At 46.7% G+C, this 19,558-nt stretch overlaps 1 protein-coding gene and 1 long non-coding RNA gene across 12 annotated transcripts in view; one reads left to right on the top strand and one right to left on the bottom strand.

Annotated features, from left to right (window-relative positions):
• Window positions 1–4,387: 4,387 nt before the first annotated feature.
• Window positions 4,388–8,516, bottom strand: LOC111940347 (uncharacterized). 3 transcript variants are annotated; one of them, XR_015279214.1, is made up of 3 exons: window positions 8,430–8,516; window positions 5,125–5,208; window positions 4,388–4,845 (listed from the first exon to the last, which is right to left on the bottom strand). It is a non-coding gene; the product is annotated as an uncharacterized LOC111940347 (long non-coding RNA). The 3 variants fall into 3 exon arrangements; XR_015279215.1 differs by lacking the exon at window positions 8,430–8,516 and adding an exon at window positions 7,763–8,230; XR_015279216.1 differs by lacking the exon at window positions 8,430–8,516 and adding an exon at window positions 8,083–8,223.
• The window catches only part of ELAVL1 (ELAV like RNA binding protein 1), a 52,482-nt gene continuing 41,213 nt past the window's right edge, over window positions 8,290–19,558 (top strand). For 4 of the 9 annotated variants that reach the window (XR_015279212.1, XR_015279213.1, XM_086862868.1 and 1 more), the window contains exon 1: window positions 8,290–11,237. Coding sequence is in view for 4 of the 9 variants with exons in the window: in XM_086862868.1 (XP_086718994.1) it covers window positions 10,380–11,237 (858 nt within the window). In the remaining 5 variants the exon portion in view is untranslated. The other 5 variants (XM_086862871.1, XM_086862872.1, XM_086862869.1 and 2 more) reach the window with 5 other exon arrangements.

Here is a 19,558-nt window from a genome sequence, read left to right as displayed (position 1 = left end):
GCCTGCTCCATTCTTGCAATTGCAGCTCTGCTCTGCTTTTGATTATCAAAAATTTTTTTTGTTACTGTCACCAGCCCGAGGCCCTCCCCACTTCCTACATATCTTCTCCAAACATCACAGAACTGTTGAGGCTGGAAAAGACACCTAAGACCATTAAGTCCAACCATCTACCCACCACCACCACCAAGCTCACCACTAACCCATGTGCTCAGGTGCCACATCCAGCGATGGAGACCCCTCCACCTCTGGCCTGGACAGCCTGTGCCAGGGCCTGCCAACCCTTCTGTGAAGAAATGTCTTGAAGACAAGAGGAATAAAACTGCATGCCATCTGTATCCTGAGCACAGGTGAATCACTATCATTATACTAAATAGCGGCATAATGTTCTCTGTCTTCTAATTTTGTTCTTAATGTCTGACATTATATAAGCTAGTGCTCTGCAACATCATAAACTTCAATATTTTGTTCCTGAGTGGTGATGGCCAGCATAGCTTCTCATCTTGTGGAAAAGCCAGGAAAGTTTCCCCCAGGCTTTACTTCTGTATGTTAACTATTCAGTCAGACATGATGGCTTCCTGTAACTCCTCACATCTGCCCTACAGAACTATGGATTATGTCACCTCCCTTGCTCATCTATTTTTCAAATAATGAATATACTGACCCAGACCTCACTATGTAGTTTAAAACATTGTCACTCATACTGCATCATGTCACCAGCATCACTTCCTATAATCTGGCAGAAATAGCTCCTCATACAAGAGGGAGAATTCAACAGAAAACCTACCAGAAACAACCCAGATATCTTAATCTCCAACCAAATCATTCAGAATTTTACTGTGATTCTAACAGACATTAATGCACAGAACCAATTATGTGCTGGATCTCAGCCACAGCCAAGAAATTAAGATTCAGTTAAAGAGCTGTAAGTGTGTTATACATGTGTTCCAAGAACAAAATATGTACAATTCTGTTTTCCTATTGGTCCTTGAAAACTATGGGAGTTGCAGTCTTCAGTCCTAGAAGGGATTTCTCCCTGTATGAACCACACAATTTATTCCAAGAGGTACTCTGGTGGCCCCATGGTTCTCACCCTTCTCTACACTACACCAGGCACAGACAGCATTTCAAACAATGTTTCCTAGCTTAGAATTCTTACTGACAATCTTGATTAGGAGCAAGAATAACAAAAGGCCTAACAAATAACAATGTTTGGCACATCAGGTCTACAGACTTGAGTATCAGTGGCATTAAACATGGACCAGGTAAAGAATTGCCATTGTGGGCAAGGAGGGCTTACCATTGAGAAGTGTGCCTATTATGGAAGCTGGATAATGGTCCTGTTCTTCCCTTGTCCTCTGCAGAACAACTCCTGACTGCTGTGACCACAGAGCATCCAAGAAATGTTACGAGCATTTTCTGTCACAGCACGAGTATCTCTACCTTTGACCAGAGCTTCTTGACAGCTCACAGGACTCCTTCCTCCTCCAAACATCCCATCCTAACACTTAGCAGTAATTTGGTACTTGTCCAAAGAGATAAATCTTTTGGGTTAAGACAAATATCTAACCTGTATTCCTTTTATTTTACTTCTTGTTATAACTCCACTTTGTGATCTTCATGACAAAAGATCAAGTAGGTCATTAGAAGATGCATCAAATTAGCTCAGAGAAATTAGCCTGGGGAAAAGGAGGCTCAAGGGAGGACCCTGTGGCTCTCCACAACTCCCTGACAGGAGGGTGCAGCCAGGTGGGGTCAGGCTGTGCTCCCAGGGAACAAGGGACAGGAGGAGAGAAATAACTTCAACTTGTTCCAGAGGAGGTTCATGTTGGATATAAGGAGGAAATTCTGCCTGGAAAGGGCTGTCAAGCCCTGACAAGGCTCTGCAATGCATCAGTGGAGTCACAATCCCTGGAAATGCCTGAAAAACATGTGAATGTGGTACTTAGGGACACAGACTTGATGACCTTAAAAGTCTTTTGCAACCTAAACTATTCTGTGATTCTAGGAAATGCTAATGACAGAGTGGGTTGGAGATGTCACAGCACCATGTGTACTGGTCAGTCTTGGCAGTATTCTACTCTCCCAAAGCTTCACAAACTGACAATTATTTCTTCAAGATGTCAAATCTGAAGAAAAAAAATCTACTTCTTTATCAGAGCTCCTGATAAAGGAGCTACATCCAGTGTAGACAAACCTCAAGCTTTCAGAAAGAGAACAAAATATTGATGTATCCTTATAGACCAAAACCAGCTGATTAATTTATTCATCCTTTGCCAAAGCAGAGATATTCCTATGAAACTGATCAAAAACATTCTATGAGGTTCATTGTCTGCTGAAGTGTTCTCAGCACATAGATTAAAAGAGCAAATTAAAGCAACTCCCTAGTTAAGCAAACTCTCAACCAGCCCACTAGTTCAAAACCACAAGTCTGAACAAAAGGTCTGTTTTTTTCCTTGGAAAACATTAGCAATGTATGTCTGCAACAAATCACATGAGGTGTAAAGACAGTGACTCACTTCATTATCTTCAAAGTATGAGAACAAAATATTCTGCTGAGACAAAAGTCCCTGAGAAATGCTAATACCTGCTGCACTTTGCTCTCTGGTGGCAGCAAGGAACAATCAAACAATTCCAGTAAACCTCCACAAAAACAGAACTGCAGAGATTATCAGATTTTAGTCTGGATTTCTGTGTTACAAGAACATGCTCATCTTACAAACTCCAGAATGGCTCCCATTGAGGAACAGGCCTGCAAATTATACCAAAAGTCTCAAAACTAAATATGTGCAGAGCTGAGGAGTAAGCATGCCAACAGTAAAAGTTCTGATAGCCAGAGGAAAGGAACCCCATGGGACAGGATGATAGTTTCTGTGGATAAAGACAAGGGTTAGTTCAATACATTCTAAAGCTGACACTTCTACTACAAGCAATAAAAACCTGGAAAATCTTCGTAACTTGACACTATGCCATTCCAGGAAATTTCTAATTGAATTCACCCAGATCCCTTACCACCCACAAGCCACATCCCTTCCTTCTTGAAGGTGCCTGAGTACTTATGTTGGACAGGTCTGTTTTATCTGCTCTATCAGGCAGCCACAGGTGACAGGAACCAATTTCTCCTAAAATGATCAAAAATCCTGGCTCTAATCCAGGAAATAAACATAGGTGATGAAAGCTCAGAAACACAACCATGATGCCACAAAGCCCCTGCCCAAGGACACAGTGCTGCTGGTGAGGCATTCCTGTCAGGAGTCACAGAGAATTACCTGGAATAACCTAGATCAGAAGCTGAGATTTATTAATGCTGATGCACTATTACTTCCAGAGTTAAACGAGGAGAAATATGCAGCAGTAAAATTCAAACTGCATTAAACTATGGTGTAGCAAAGGAAGTTACAAAATGGGGTTTTCTTTTCATTATCCCATCATCCAAAATCTACATTGGAAGGCCAGGATGAACTGTGAAGGCATGGAGAGCACTGAAGTTAAAGACAACTAACAGTCTTTTCAAATCACACAAATCATAGAGATTTGTGTGATTTGAAAGCCACACAAATCATAGAGAATCTCAATCTTTACTGTCTTGACTGTGTAATTGTCATACAAGAAACACTGAGGGGATGGAGTGTGTCCAGACAGGAGAATGGAGCTGGAGTAGGGTCTGGAGCCCCAGGAGCAGCTGAGGGAGCTAGGAAAGGGACTCAGCCTGGAGAAAAGGAGGCTTGGGGGGCCCTTCTGGCTCTGCACAACTCCCTGACAGGAAGGTGCAGCCAGGGGGTTTGGGCTCTGCTCCCAGGAATAAGGGACAGGACAAGAAGAAACAGCCCCAAGCTGTGCCAAGAAAGGTTTAGGTTGGACATCAGGAAGAATTTCTTCCCTGGAAGAGTGGTGAAGGGTTAGAACAGGCTGTCCAGGGCAGTGGTGGAGACACCAACCCTGGAAGTGGTCAAAAAATGAGTTGACATGGCACTTGGGGATATGGTTTTGTGGGCTTGGGGGATTAGCTTAAAGGCTGGACTTGATAGTTCTGAAGGTCTTTTACAGACTAGGTCTTTTCTATGATTCTATGATAAGCAGATACCATCTGATATCCAGTAATACCATTACTGATTGCTAACTAAAACTGCCCTAGGTGTTAATCCATGTTCCCTTCCTGAATGTTTGCTGTTAGGACAGGCTGGGGAATAAGTTCCTCTGCTGCCAGGCAGGACCACAGCCTGGCCCAATAACCTAGACTAGACAGGGCCAGAAAGGACAATTCACCTGGGCCAGCAGCCACAGATGCTTACAAGTGAATTTTCTCTCTGGTAGAGCTCACTCCACAGATTAATTAGGATTAAACTATACATGACTGAGTGCTTAAAAAAACCCCAAAAAAACAACCAAGAAACCAACAAGTCAAAAAAGTTGTATTTAACTGAGCCAGCTTCCGGGTAGATAATGTAGAGATATACCAGTTTAGCATCACCCTGCAGCAAGGCAGTTTGTAAAGACAGACTAATACCGATCAATCCATGATACAACAGTGAGACCACAACTGATTAGACATGGAACTAAGATAAAGTCACACAAATCAGACAGAAAATGCCAAGCAAATAAACAAATGGCTCTTGAATTCCCGACTAGATGGTAATAAAATACAAACTTTTGGTTACATCTTGCATTGCAACCCAAGACAGTCTTTAAACCTCAACAGCTTTCCATCCTCCCCAGATACAGGATTCTGTCATGTGAAAAGAAATCTGGGTCTACATCATGGTCCTGACTTCAGTTTATTATCAGATTCAGCTCTTCAAATAAATCAAACCTTGAAGTGCAGGTATCTTCTAATGAGCAGAGTAACACCTTCAAAAAACAAAGCAATGTAGAGGTGAAGATCTTGTCATTTTATAAAGAGAAATTATTTAGTCACATTCGCTTTTTCCCCCCTTTTTATGCAGCACTGTTATTAAAAGCTATTTGAAAGGTTTATCTAACAGCTAGGTAAGTAGCAAAGATACAAATATCAAATGCATGAGTTTAACCTATAAAGCAAGGAAAAAATATTCTTTATTGCTCTCAGGCAGATCCTGAGCCATTGTGATGTCACAGGAGAGAGCCTTTCTTCAGCAGCCCAGTGCTCACCTGGTTCGAAGTGCATTGCACCTTTTCCCACACCACATCCTCCAGGCAGTAGCAGCAACACTGACATCCACTGCTGAACTCTGACTGAAACATGAGAGGTCATGTTGGGACACAGCAGACCAATAGTACAGGACAATTAATTACCATATAATTGTCCCATAAAATAGATTACAGTTACCCACATCACAGCTCAGAAAGCTGCAGAGGAAGGATTGGAAGGGCCTGTCAGCATCAACACTGGAATGTGACACCATCTGAAGGCCATGCTGGAGGTGCCTGGGGCCTTTTGGAATCAGTCTGGGCCACAGCTAGGTGTTCACACATGACAATGGCAGCTGATATGCCTCAGTTCCAACTGGGGATGAATTTTCCAAAGGAGCCTCCAGTGCTTTGCAGCATCTCCAAGCTGTTCTTGTGAGGGATTTTTGAGAGACTGTGCTTGGCTTCTGTCACGGAATCTTGCAAAATTTTGCCAGAGGAAAAGGTTCTTCCCCCAGCAGGTGGTCAGGCACAGACCACCAGGCTCCCCAGGGAATGGTCACAGGCCCAAGGCTGCCAGAGCTCAAAGAGTATTTGGACAACAGTCCCCAGGGGGGGGATTGTTGAGGTGTCCTGTGCAGGGCTGGGAGTTGGACTTGATGATCCTTTTGGTCCCTTCCTACTCAGGAGATTCTATGAATCTATGATACTATGAAATAATATATTCAAATGAGGTTTATTTTGTAAGCCATCTAAAGCAGATAAATCAATTAAGGCTTGGTCAGCCTTTGAATACAAATTAATGATGTCAGATGGAGGTGGTGCTGCCCAACTGACTTGAGAACTCTGAAGATTTTAGAACACTTAGTCCAGATATGGAATCCCTCACACACTGAGGCAAGGGCTCTCAGCCTCCAGGAATTCCTTTGGGCATCCCAACCCACAGGAAGAGTCCTCAACTGCAGACCTACTGTTTGAAGGAGGACTGACCCTACTGACAGCCCTGACAGGGCTCCACCATAGCCCAGTCAGATCTGACCTATGGTCAGGTATGGTCATACTCACCCTCTGTGGTGGGCTGCTGCCCAGCACAGCCACTCTGAAATGTGATGGGGTCCAGCCTGCATAGAGCAGTCAGTGATTCATTCCTCAAGCCATGCCACAGCTCAGGCCAATTGCAGGTACCTGCTGGGGGAGCACCTGCACAGATGCTGAGGACATGCATCTCCTGACTGCTCTAACACCTAGCTCATGACTGGATGACTGGAATTTCTGAAGTTAACCTCTTTGAGGGGCACAACTAATGTGGGTTGTGTGAGCAGACATCTTTCAGACACCTCACCTATTCAGAAAAGTGTTCAACACGTAAACACAAAGCATACTGTTGGAAACAGGAAGAAAATATCCCAACCATCAGCAGTACCACTGGAAAGCCACATACATGTAAAACAGCAACCAGCACAGCCACACACCACCCATACACCACTGACTGACACAACATCCTCCTGATGTTGTTCCCCAGGGCTGGGGCAGCTCTGCAGGTGGGGTCTCACCTGAGCACAGGGGCAGAATCCCCCCTCCCCTGCTGCTCACGCTGGGGGCTCAGCCCAGCACAGGGGGGTTCCTGGGGTCAGTGCCCGTGGCCGGGGCAGGTTGAGCCTCTCACCCACCAACAGCCCAAGTCCTTCTCACCGAGGGATGCGTCTGATCCATTCTCTGGGTTTGTGCTTGGAATGCTTGATCTCAAGACTAACAAACCACTCTCCAATAATATTATTAAAGTACACATCAGACTCTTTAGAACTGTCTACTGCTAGTTCATACTTACCACACGTAGTACCATAGTAAGTAGTACGTTTTATCAAACATTCAAAAGTACCCAAAAAACAGGTGAATTAAAAAAAAAAAAAAAAAAGTGAATTAATCAGGGTGTTTACTGCACATTTTACTACTGCTGAATACCTTCCTGGAAAATGGGGACTGGAAAATGATGATAAATGTAATTAATATTGTCTAATTGACAGTCTGACAAAGTGTTTTTCACACCAACAGTTCATTGGACAGATACAACTATGCTACAAATTCATTTACAACCAGAATAAAACCACACACTTCATAAATTATGAGCTTGGAATAAAGATGACTTCTGACAACCAGGAAAAGCTTCTGGCTTGCTTCCTTATATTTTGCTGGATTTTTGTTAAATCATTTACCTGCTGATAAAACTTAAAGGAGATGATTTCAGAAACTAGGCTAATAGATGGTGGCTGCTGCACAACAAACATTGAGGGGAGAACATATGCAGAGGTCATTGATACATAAAGGAAAAGAAAAAACAAAGAAAGAGTGAGGGAAAAATCAGCTTCAATAACAGCTTATAATAACTGCACATTTAAATTGAATTAAAACCTTTCCACATCTATCCACAAATGATTAAGTGTGGCTGGTTTAACTAGAGCAGCTCAGTGCAGAGAAACCTGAGCCGACGATGTGCTGCTGGCCGCAGTGCTGCTTCAGAGCTCACACGGCCACACCTGGCATTTTCTGCATGGACCTCAGAAAATCCAGAAGTTCTCCTACAAATCACTGGGAATCTAAATGGGAATGATCTTTCTGCAGCACAACTAGAGACAAACATGCTCCAGGTGACATAATTCACCTCACAAGTGAAATGACAGCAGAGGCAGAACAAGAACAGCAGCTACAGGTAACCTCAGGGAAGGTGACTCCCATGGGAGTGAAGCCGCAAGCGAGCCGCAGCTGCTCTCGACAACCTGTACCAGAGCCTCACCACCCTCACAGGGAACAATTTCTTTCCAGTATCCCATCTAACCCTGCCCTCGGGCCATTCCTTCTTGTCCTGGTGCACCAGGCCCTTATCCAAAATCCTTCTCTAGCTCTCTTGGAGCCACTTTAGGCACTGGAGGGGTATCTGAGGTCTCCTCTTCTCTAGGCTGAACATCCCCAGCTGTCACATACTGAACAAGGGCGGGAGATCAGGGCACTCAGCACCAGAAGCCGCAGAGCCCCTATGCCCTGGAGCCAGCAGCCTGTGCAGGGCGGGATGAAGATCACCCAAAATCCTCCACGACCCAGCCTGCGGCCGCCATTTCACCCCTCAGAGCACGGAGGGGGCGGGGCCTGTCATGACCCCACCTAGGCCCCGCCCCCTCTCGGGTCCCCGGCGCTCCCGGCCGCCATTTCAGAGCCGCGCGGGGCCGGCGGGTTGGGACATCCGGCACCACCGCGGGTAACTGCGCTGCCTCCGGGGCCTCGCAGAGATCATAGAGCGGCCGGAGCCTGCGGGCTGCGGAGCCGGCACTGACCACTGCGAGTGTGTCCGAGGACGGCCGGTCACAGCTGTGAAGCGGGGGAGCGCACCCGAGGTCTGGCCGCTCCTGGAGCCTCCCTGCTGTTCTCTGTGTGGCGTCTGCGCCGTTAGGAAGCTCTGCGTCCATCCGTCCATCTCCCCTTCTGTAACCCGCACTGCCCAGCTGAGGGCACTTGGCTCGTTCAGCTGGAGCAGAGGAGACTGAGGGGAGGCTCCTCGGGGGCTGCAGCTCCTCCCGAGGGGAGGCGGAGGGGCAGGGGCTGAGCTCTGCTCTGGGACAGGGACAGGAGCCCAGGAAGGGCTGGAGCTGTGCCAGGGCTTGGGATGGATCTCAGGGCAAGGTTCTTCCCCCCGAGGCTGCTGGCACTGCCCAGGCTCCCCAGGGAATGGGCCCGGCCCCAAGGCTGCCAGAGCTCCAGGAGCGTTTGGACAGCGCTCTCAGGGATGCTCAGGGTGGGCTTGCTGGGGGGTCTGGGCAGGGCCAGGGGCTGGGATCAGCAATCCCTATGGGTTCCTTCCAATCCAGGACACTGTGATTTTATGATTCCATCTATTCACAGCCAGATACAAACATTTGTCTTTGTGCTGCTGCTTCCATCTGTCGACTCCCACTGCACGTGTCTCTCCTGTGTCAGAACCACTTTCTCCAAGGGCTTCCTGGGCCACCCTGTTTGCACTGAGCCTTTTTCATTTTTCAAGATATCCCAGGAAATGGCATGACAAACCTGTGGCATTCATGTTGCATCATTTTGAGACGATTTCAGACATGACACCTGGCTTTGTGTTGCTGAAATTCCACACTCTTTTTAAACCTTCAGGCTGATGTTTTCATATTGAACAGAAACACTGTAATAGACCATCAATACATTTAGCAAAAAGGGATAATTCCTGTAAAAGTTGACACACTGTTTCACAGGACAACACCTTTTAATTGCCAGCACATCTTAAGTAAGTGTTTATGGTGATAGATGAAATTATGAGTTTGCAAATATGTTGTCAAATGATAAAGGCATCAACACTTAAGTGTTGTGCTCATGGCCTCAATTTTTGAAGATTTGAGACCCACCTCATGTTCAAGAATGGGATTGTTAATTAAAACCTGGATAATACATGGAAAACATCGATTGTACAGTAAAAGAAAGTTGCCACTGATGTGAATGACAATATTGTGATTTTGGGGCTGGCAGGATGAGCAAATAACAGATGCACATACGTCTTTAATGTTTTATGAGTCCTTGAAGGATATTTCCAAACCTGTCAGGCTTGGAATTTTCATGTGAGGATTCCCCATCTGGCATTGTGAGCTATTGTAGAGAGGAGAAGAAAATGGCAATATTTTTAACATCGCTCTTAATCTAACATCCTCATTGGACCCTTCATGCAGCTGAACACTGGGATCTCTGTCACACTGTGCCTATTGGATATTGCAGAGGTTGCGCTGTCCCTGGCTGTCACATGTGGATGATCAGGACACAGCAAAATGTAACAGGGCCACTTTAAAGGGTTTCTGGGCAGCTAAACCAGAAAACATCAGTGCAACCACGCTGGGAATTTACCAGACAAGGTTTTGCTAGAGGGTACATCAGGATAGGCAAAGAAAATATATTTGTACTTTCGTTGTGTGATTTGCCACGTATTCCAGTAGACACAATATTTCCACACGTGTGCACTGAAATGCCAAAGAACCCAAACTCCTGTCTTGCTGCAATTCCCAACCTTCAGCTGAGATCTCACTCTTCTAGACTTGAGAAAGGAGCTAGAAAAGGAGAAATTTGATTTTCAGGTGTGTCACTCAACTAAGTAAAACTCAAATCATGAGTTGTGTGTTAATGAAAAGGAACATCATGTACTGTAATGCAGAAGTATTCTGATTTTTTTCTCCCCTGAAGTTGAGTACCTTAACGCAGGATTTACAGACCTGAAGCTTAGATGTCACACACTAAGCATGCTGCTTTGTACCAGGGTATTGCAGAGTACAAAAAGACTTCTTTTTCTGCAGAAAAGGGAATTTTACTCTCACAGATTACTCCTGTGCAGTGGAAATAGGTGCAGATACAAATGGATGCCCTTGGCTATGAAAAGTGGAAACGGAAGAGGGAAAACACTTGCACAGCTGGTCCCTTCAGGGCGCTGCACAATTTCCCTCAGCACAGGGAGGTGCTGGCCACCAGCTTCTTTGACAGATTATCATTTGCATCTCATTTACACAGGAAGCATTAATCTTTTAACCAGTCACCAGCATTCCGGTGGGTTGTGCCCGGGGAGATTCCCTGTGCCCGGGCTTCGGCTGACAGTGGCCCTCAGACGAGGAGAGGCTCGGCTGCCGCGAGCTCTGCCCGCAGCCATCGGCCCCAGGGCTGCCGTGCTCCATCTTCCACCGAGCCTGGCACAGGGCATCACTCGCGTTTCTTCTCCAAGAGCCCGGAAGGCCAAAGGAGGCACGTTCTCCTCCGGGCTCCTTTCCACAAGAGCAGCCGGACCTGCGGCCGGAGCGCAGCCGCCCTTCCCGAAGCCCCGAACCGTCGCGGGGAGATCTCTGTGGATCCGCGGCCGCCTCCGCGGAGTGGCCCCGGCCCCACTCCCGCCCAGCTCCGCTCCCCTCCCCCTGGCGCGCGGTAGGCTCCGCCCCCGGCCGGAACTTGACGGACGGGCGGAGAAGCCAATAGCTCGCCCGGCACGTGCGCCCGGCAGCCAATGGGTGTCGGCGGGCGGTGCGGGGGCGGGGCCGTGGCGCTGGAGCGGCTCGTTGTGCGCTGCGGACCGATCGCCTCCCGCTGCCCGGGCCCGGCCGCCGCCGCCGCAGGTGAGGCCGCGCGCGGGGCTGCGGGGCCTCGCTCGAACAGCCTCGGCGGCACCCGCGGGGCCGGCGTGGGACGAAGCGGGCGATGGGGCCCGGGCGGCCGGGCCGAGGCCTGGGCCTGGCGGGGTAGCCTGGGCCTGTGGGGGGAGGGGCAGCGCGGGCCCGGGGCGGCGGGGTCGCGGCCTGCGGGGGCCGGATGGGGCACGGGCGGGGAGCGGGTCCCAAAGCCACCGCGCTTGCGGCTGGAGGGCCGCGGGTTGCGGGGCCGCGATGTGCTGCGGGTCCCCGCCGCTTCTCAGGGCCTTTCTCCGTCCGATTAATGGCCTCATCTCTCATGTTTATTTTGTCCGTGTCTGTGCGGACACAGCTTTTAAATCTCCCACGTTGGTTAGGACTGGTGCGTCCTCGTTAACTGGCGGTACCCGAGGGTCCGTGCCAGCGAGGTCAGTGCCGGTTGGCATCAGTGCTGGCAGCGGGTCCGGTGATGGTGTGGTGAGTGCTTGGGGCCGCAGGAATCATGGCTAAAGCAGCAGTCGCTGTTGTTTGTGCTCGTGGGAGCAATTGGAAGCTGAGCGTTTGCTCTGTTTTAGCGGTTGGAAGAGGCAAGACTGTGCTAGGGGCCGTTTCACGGCAGTACGCGTGAGGGCTGGGCTGGGACAGTCGTGGGGAGGCGAGTGCTCTTGCCGGATTCTGCACTCCTGGAAGTGAAGGAGCGTTTGTTTGGCTTAGAGCTGTATCCGAGACTTGCTGGGAAAGGAAGCACCATTTGTTGCATGAGGACTTGCACTGGGATCCTGTGATCACTTAATGAGGCATTTGTGGAAAACAAAAGAGGAAAGAGTAATTCCTTTTGTTAACACCTGTTGTTATATTTGATCACTTCTTGAGATCTTTGTATTTTTGTTCAGTTTGCTCCCTGATTGTGGGTGTTGACTGCTCATATTGCTCGGCTCTCACCTCTTTACAAGCTGTTGTTTCCCTGTACTCATGTTTTAACCACTTTTTTTTCTGGAGCTGTGTGAACAGTTCTGCGACTTGTGTATTCCCTATTATAACTAGGACGATGCACATGTTCCATAGTCTTTATCAAACCTGTAGAGTTGATGGGATTTCTTAGATTCCTGTTGAGTCCTGGGTTATATCTGTGTGTGTGATGAATAATAAAATCAAGAGTCCTGAGCCTGTAAGTCTGTGTTGCGTGAGATATTAGTGTCCTGGTTTTTGCTCCGAAGCAGAGTAACTGTATGTAAAATTATTCCAGTGCTCCTGTGGTTCAAGGTGTTCATCTGTCCGGAGTTACAGCTGTGATTGCAGTGGGTCTCCCCTGGCCTGATTGGAATATGAACAGGAATATCTTAAGCTGGTGTGATTGTTATGTGTTGTACAGTGAGTTCATAGCTCTGCTGTGGGTGGTTCTGGAGGATCAGATCAAATCCTTAGGGAGTTGTCTTGTGCTGTACCAAGTTTGTGAAAACAGCAGCAGCAGTAAGCATAGTCTGAATGGAAATGGGAATGTTGTGTGTAGCAGCTTACTTACCTGTATTTGTTGAACAGTGTCTGGTGCTGACATGAACTTAATGTGAAATGTGCTGTATGCTCTGAATTCAAACACTATTTTATTTCTGTTTCTTGCATGTTCTATCACTTTTTTTTTTTTTCCTGAAAAAGCCCTTCTTGTCTTGATGTGAGATATGGCATTTTATTTTCAGCTTTTGTATCAGCCTGCTTTCTCTCCTGAAGCTTGGGCCTCTGTCTTGTTTCTTGCTTATTTGTTGTGATCTCTCTGAATTGATTCCCAAAGTTATTGGCTGTCACTCTGACCACATGTGGATAGGCTGCCTGTGAAGTTGGTAGACTTAGTCATCAACTTTAGAAAGCTCAAACTTGCTATGTTTTCAGACTTCAAGAAGTTTAGAGAAGCTGTTCTTTCTGCACTTCCAGGTACTTTAGAAACAGCCTGGAAGGCAGTGGCAGGAAAGTCCTGCCAGTTTAAGCATTTAGGGAGAATGACAGAGTTCAGCAAAGGAGAGGTGGTAAATTTTGACTTGTGCTGAAAATGATCAGGAGACTTCTCCTGTCTGATGTGCAGTTCTGTATTCAGGCACCTGCAAGCTCCAAACTGCTGGCCTAAATGATCCATTTGATTATACAACCTCATTATATGTAGGTGATGTATGCAAAAATAGATTTTAATTTTTTTTTTTTTTTCTGAAGGGATAAGGTGGAAATAAGCTGTACTGGGAAGGCAGAGACATTCTTCACGTGTGGGTTTGATGCCTTTGGATCTTTTTTTTTGTTTGTTTTGTTTTTAATATTAGTAGCCGTGGCATAGTCCTACAAAGGTATAATTTTCTTATCTCCTACCTACTGCTTCCATGACCACCATGTAGGAGCACAGCAGCAAACCAGTGTCTCACCAGGCCCTCAGAGATGAATTTGCAGCTAGTTGTTTTGTGCTAGTGAACAAGTTGGATGCTGTCTTTTCCTTCTGTAATTCACTTGCCTTCCTGCCCCATCAAGGTGAAAGTATCTAAAGATGGGTCAGTGTTATCCAAGGTTGGATCAATGTGTGGAGCACCTGTTGTCAGAAAGTGTCTGGAATCTACAGTTCTTAAGTCCACTTCTCATCTGCCCTCTCCCTCAGAAAGGAATCATTCCCTCACAACACAGTTGTCTCCAGATGTCTTTTGTGTTGGTGAAAAAATTGCCAAAGGCAATTTATGGACAGCTTGACACTGTCTAGAAAAAGGAAGATAATAAACTCTTTCCTTTTTTTAATATCTGCTTATCAGAAGTCTGTTTCTTTTAAAATACCAGTGCAAAAGGTGAGATAGTCCAGGCTGCACAAAGTTCTTCACTGTTTCTTTGCTGCATAAAATTTGGTGGTGTTAATTGGCAGCATCTTTCACCCAGGGGCAAACAACTGTGGAATCACAGAAACCCAGAATGGCTGGAGTAGGGAGGGACCTTGGAGACCATCTTGTTCCACCCCCTGCCACAGGCAGGGACGCTTTCCACTATCCCAGGCTGCTCCCAGCCCCATCCAGCCTGGCCTTGGACACTTCCAGGGATCCAGGGGCAGCCCCAGCTGCTCTGGGCACCCTGTGCCAGGGCCTGCCCACCCTCCCAGCCAACAATTCCTTCCCAGTATCCCATCCAGCCCTGCCCTCTGGCACTGGAAGCCATTCCCTGTGTCCTGTCCCTCCAGGCCTTGTCCCCAGTCCCTCTCCAGCTCTCCTGGAGCCCCTTTAGGCCCTGCAAGGGGCTCTGAGCTCTCCCTGGAGCCTTCTCTTCTCCAGGTGGGCACCCCCAGCTCTCCCAGCCTGGCTCCAGAGCAGAGGGGCTCCAGCCCTTGGAGCAGCTCTGTGGCCTCCTCTGGACTGGCTCCAGCAGCTCCACGTCTTTCTTTTGCTTTTAAGTGTATTATGCTGCTTGGATGGTGTTGATGTGAAACTCTGAGCAGAGCCTGGTATCCTCTATCTGTCAGGGCTGGCTGTTAACCTGGGAAGATGGGGAAATCTGGATCTGGCAGCAGATGTTCAGTGTCTCAGCCACAGGTGTCTGACTGCCCTTGTTCCTACTGCTGGAGCTGAGAGGGGCCCCGATCCCTGCCATGTGTTGGACCAGCAGCTGATGGTAATTATGGCCAGCCTGTATCTGATTTCTGACAACATCCCAATGATGATTAATTTTGTTCCTAGGAATTGAGTGTAGTTCATCAGTCTGCTAAAGTAAGGTCATTGCTCTGAAGAATGCAGCTTATTTTTTGGCCTCAAATGTTTTTGTCTCTGAATGGTAATACAAGCATTGACTAAAATACCTTGATGATATTATTATATGGACATGAATAAAAACAACTAAGGAAGATATTTAAAAACCTTCCTGACAAATCTGACTGCTAAGGAACATCTAAAACTGCTTTGCTGAAATATTAAAATTATGACAGTTGTGATTTGTTAGACCAAAAATGTGCTTAAAACTAAGTTAATGCCCAGTGTTTATAAAACAACATAAAAAAAAAAAAGGGGGGCTTAAAATATGCTGTACTGAAATCAGTGATTCAGCATATGGAAATAGAATTTGTGGAAATGTAGCAGCAGATTTTAGTAATGGCAGCTTCTGGTGCTGAGCTATTTTTACTGGCAAAGTGTTGGAATATTAGGTGCAGTTAAGCTGAGAAGAGCAAGGGTAGTGTCCTCGTTTCAGGTGTGCAAAGGGGAAAATAATCAAAGAGATGAGATCTGTTACTTCTGGAAAACCTAGAGGGTTGGCAAGTAGAAAGGGTTTGTTTGGTTGCCAAATTTACAAACAGAATTTACATATCAGTGTGAAAGGACCATATATGTACAGCATCTGTAGCAACATTAGTGTTTCAGGGTAAAAGAATCTTCCTGTCTAAAGACATGTTTTTTTAGTGACCTTCAATAGCATGTGTCAGCAGTGAGTTAGTTTCATTTTTATGGGGGGAGAGAGGAGAGGTGAAATGCCAATTGAATCAAACTGAATATTTAATTTAAAGTTTTCCTATTTGCTGATTTAAAATATTGTGGCTGCAGAGCAGAGGAATTCAGATGAGCCAGAGAATATTGACCTGATTGATTGCTCTGGGACAATAGGAGAACTAGGGTTACTAGTTGGGGGGAAAGAATCTGTGACACCTCACTTTCTGCCTTTAAATTTTCGTGTGCATCCAACCATCATGTTCATAGTTCAGGAAGATGGCTTTTCCAGTGGAGCTTAGGATTCATTCTCATGAAACAGCTGCCACTCAGCCTAAGCAAGGAAAGGTGAGACCAAGACTCTTGGATTGTGGTCACAGACTTTTGGAAACGGCATCAGGCACCTCTCAACTATGGCACACTCCCTCATATGCGATTTGGTTTTATTCATAAGAAGAGCATTACCCTCTGCCCTCACAAATGTGCAACAAAATAATCTGTTGGAAGACCTAGACATGTTGCTTGGATCTGAGTTGAGGCTTTGAAGTGTGTGACCTGTACTCGCTGGGATGACCTTTGATTCTCACCTTAATGCTATTTTCCCTCATACACTGTATAAATTCAGTGTTCTTGAATTTAAGAGACAATCTGGATTTTGTGATTTCTCCTAATCACAAACCTTAACCCTAACCCCCCCAAATGGCTTTTGATGTTTGGCCAAGATTTAATGGGAATTTGAGGGAATAGTGCATGAATATATGGTGAATCAAATAGCAGTGCAAGCCCTGTACCGTCCTTGTCCTGGTGTTCGTCTGTGTTCGTGAAGTGGTTCATGGACAGGTCTGTCTGTGTGCTCATGTGCTCCTGGGTGCAATATGCAGAGCTGTTGGGGACATGAAAAGTTTGTATAAAGAATAAAAGGTGTTTTTTTGTAGATTATGGGGAAAGGCTCTGTGATGTAGAGAGGTCTGGATTAAGTAATTGAGAGAAATGTGTTCTGACTGTGGAGTGCTAGGAAACTTTTTCCTGGGAGGCAGGTAAGCCTAGGGGAGGGTTTTCTGCTGGTGTGGGTATTGAAGTGAAACTTATTCTGTTCTTCACAATGATTTCAGAAAAGAAAGTATGTTGCTTTTTCTTCTGCCAGTGTCTGTCCTCTGTTGTGCTTAAACTCTTACTTCTCAATCCTGGCATTACAGCTGCCTGCAAAGCAAGTTTTTTGTGTGACAACACTGTGTTGAATAGTTCTTGAAAACTGTTTTCCTGAAACAGTTCAAATTCATGGAGGCTCTTCAGACCCTTCTACATGAGTGGCATTGGTTTTGGTATGTGTTCCAGCTTGGACATCTCAGCACCTCTGCACCTACCTTCTGGATTGGTTTGGCACTTGCCTGAATGCAGTAGTGTCCTTTTTGTTCTGCTTCAGGTGTGGTCTCCAAGAAACGGCTCAGCAGTTTAAGACAAGATTGTTGTCTCTTAGCCTTGGCTCTGGGTGGTAGGCATGTCAACAGATATTTGTGTGCTGGAGAAACAGAAGGGCTCTAATAGTCTTGAGGTTCTACTTGAAGCACCCCATTTAGATTCTTAAATACACAGGTAAAGCTAAAGAATAAAGCTATGAGACTGAAGTGTGAGTTGACAACACAGCTCACGAGCAGAATTCTCCAGCATCACTGGTTTCAGAGTTCCTGTTCCTTTACCAATTACAGCACCAACAAGGAGATTTCACCAGTTCAGGGACTCTGCCAGGAACTGTCCACTGAAGCCCTTCCTGTACAGTGTCCTGGGTGATGCTGACTTGCACTTCATTGCAAAGAAAGATGGAGATTTTGGGTGACTAGTTGGGTCAGCAGCCTCAGTTCTGCTGTGGTCTAACGACCATGCAGTGCTCACTGTGGCCCATTCCCAGTGCTCCAGTCAAGGTACCACAGAGCTCATTGGTCCAGGAAGAATTTCCCATCTTAAGTTCTGATCTGTCATCCATCCTACCTGAAGAGCTGTCTCCATCTCTGGGGACCCCAGTGCAAGAAAGACATGGACCTGTTGAAATGAAGCCAGAGGATGCCATGGAGATGCTCTGAAGGCTGAAGCCCCTTTGGTCTGGAGCCAGGCTGGGAGAGCTGGGGGTGCTCACCTGGAGAGGAGAAGGCTCCAGGGAGAGCTCAGAGCCCCTTGCAGGGCCTAAAGGGGCTCCAGGAGAGCTGGAGAGGGACTGGGGACAAGGCCTGCAGGGACAGGACACAGGGAATGGCTTCCAGTGCCAGAGGGCAGGGCTGGATGGGATATTGGGAAGGAATTGTTGGCTGTGAGGGTGGGCAGGCCCTGGCACAGGGTGCCCAGAGCAGCTGTGGCTGCCCCTGGATCCCTGGAAGTGCCCAAGGTTGGGCTGGATGGGGCTGGGAGCAGCCTGGGATAGTGGAAGGTGTACCTGCCTGTGGTAGGGGGTGGAATTAAATGGTCACTAAGGTTTCTTCCAACCCAGCTATCGTGGGATTTTGCGAGCACCTGTTTAGATGTTTGTGTACTAATTTGTGACATCAGTAGTGGTTTGGTGCCTTTTTAGTCCTGTGAACAAGGTGAAGGTAGACAGAGCCTCCTGCCTGATGTTGAAGACAGATAGTTCTTCTTGCCAGTGTTCTCGTTTCACACGATCTCCACAGATCCATGCAGGTCTTCCTTCTTAGAAAACTGCAAATCTTGCAGTGAAATAATTAATAGCAATGTTTCTAGAATTCTGAATGGAGATACAGAGTGTCATTCGGAAAAAACTTTGATTGGTCTGTTGCCAGAATCATTAAACCTGTGGGATCTGGTGTGCTTTTGTGAGGTGATTGTCATGGTCAGTGTGAGATTTCTGCAAATAATGCCCATGAGAGCTTTTCAGTCCATTCCTGAGAGTGCTGGCCTGGCTGAGAGTGCCTGAGCAGGCATTGGCACAGGTGATGAAGTGTTGGGCTGTGTGGATTTGAGCACCTCCCGAATTAGTGGAAAATTCAGGCACAGCACACGTGGTTCCTGTTGTTGCTCTGTGCACTCTGGCATTGTAAGTTTTAAGCATGTTACCCAAGGAGGAACGTGGCTGCTGCCCTTTGAAACAAGTTTCTGCAGCATTTGGTTATTTTTTAAAAAATTGTCATTTTAGGAAATGCAGTGCAGTGGAACCTAGTCTTAAAAGTTTTAGTTTTTGGGGGTGTAAAAATGAAGGCCTGTTTTGGAAAGGTTGCAAACTACCAGTCTCTTTTCAGTCAGCTTTCCTAAATGGAGCTGTTTGGCCTTCTTGCCATCACTGACCTATCCTCTGGGAATATAAATGCATTCAGTCTTTTGATTTATGTCATTGTGGATTGGCAAACGTCAGTTAATGAAGTTCTAGATGCGAATTAATGTCTAGGCCTGGTTCTCAAATCTGTAATATTTACTGAAGAAATGGATTGTTATCTCTTTGGTAAAGAAAGATCAGGACATTCTCTCAGCATGTTTCAGTAAGAGCAGAAGAAAAACTTGTTTTCCAGTGTAGCATTGCTTGATTCATCCATCCTATCTTATTGCTGCTTTTCATTTTGTAAATCTTTTCAGTATGCAGAGATTACAATTCTTCAGGGGCTCTTTTTAACTTTGCTGGCATGAGAACTTTTCACTTGTTGAGGAATACACCTGGTGTAGGTGGGCAGTGGGAATGTGACCTGCAGGTTGTTCTGGGTGGGGCTTCTTCAACTCTGACAGACTTGGGGCCATGACCAGTTCCCTGGGGAGCCTCTTCCAGAACCTTTTCATAATACCCAACCTAAACCTCCCCTGACACATTGAGAAGACCCTCAACAGAACATCAGCATCAGGCTGGGCACAGACTGGAAGGGAGATAGCCCAGGGGGGCTTTGTCCAGGGTCC

The sequence above is a fragment of the Cyanistes caeruleus genome, chromosome 25 (genome assembly GCF_971803275.1).
Source record: "Cyanistes caeruleus chromosome 25, bCyaCae1.hap1.1, whole genome shotgun sequence".
NCBI classification, from domain to species: Eukaryota; Metazoa; Chordata; class Aves; order Passeriformes; family Paridae; genus Cyanistes; species Cyanistes caeruleus.
The sequence above is the reverse complement of the archived record's forward strand: the minus strand, read 5'-3'. Positions and strand labels throughout refer to the sequence as shown.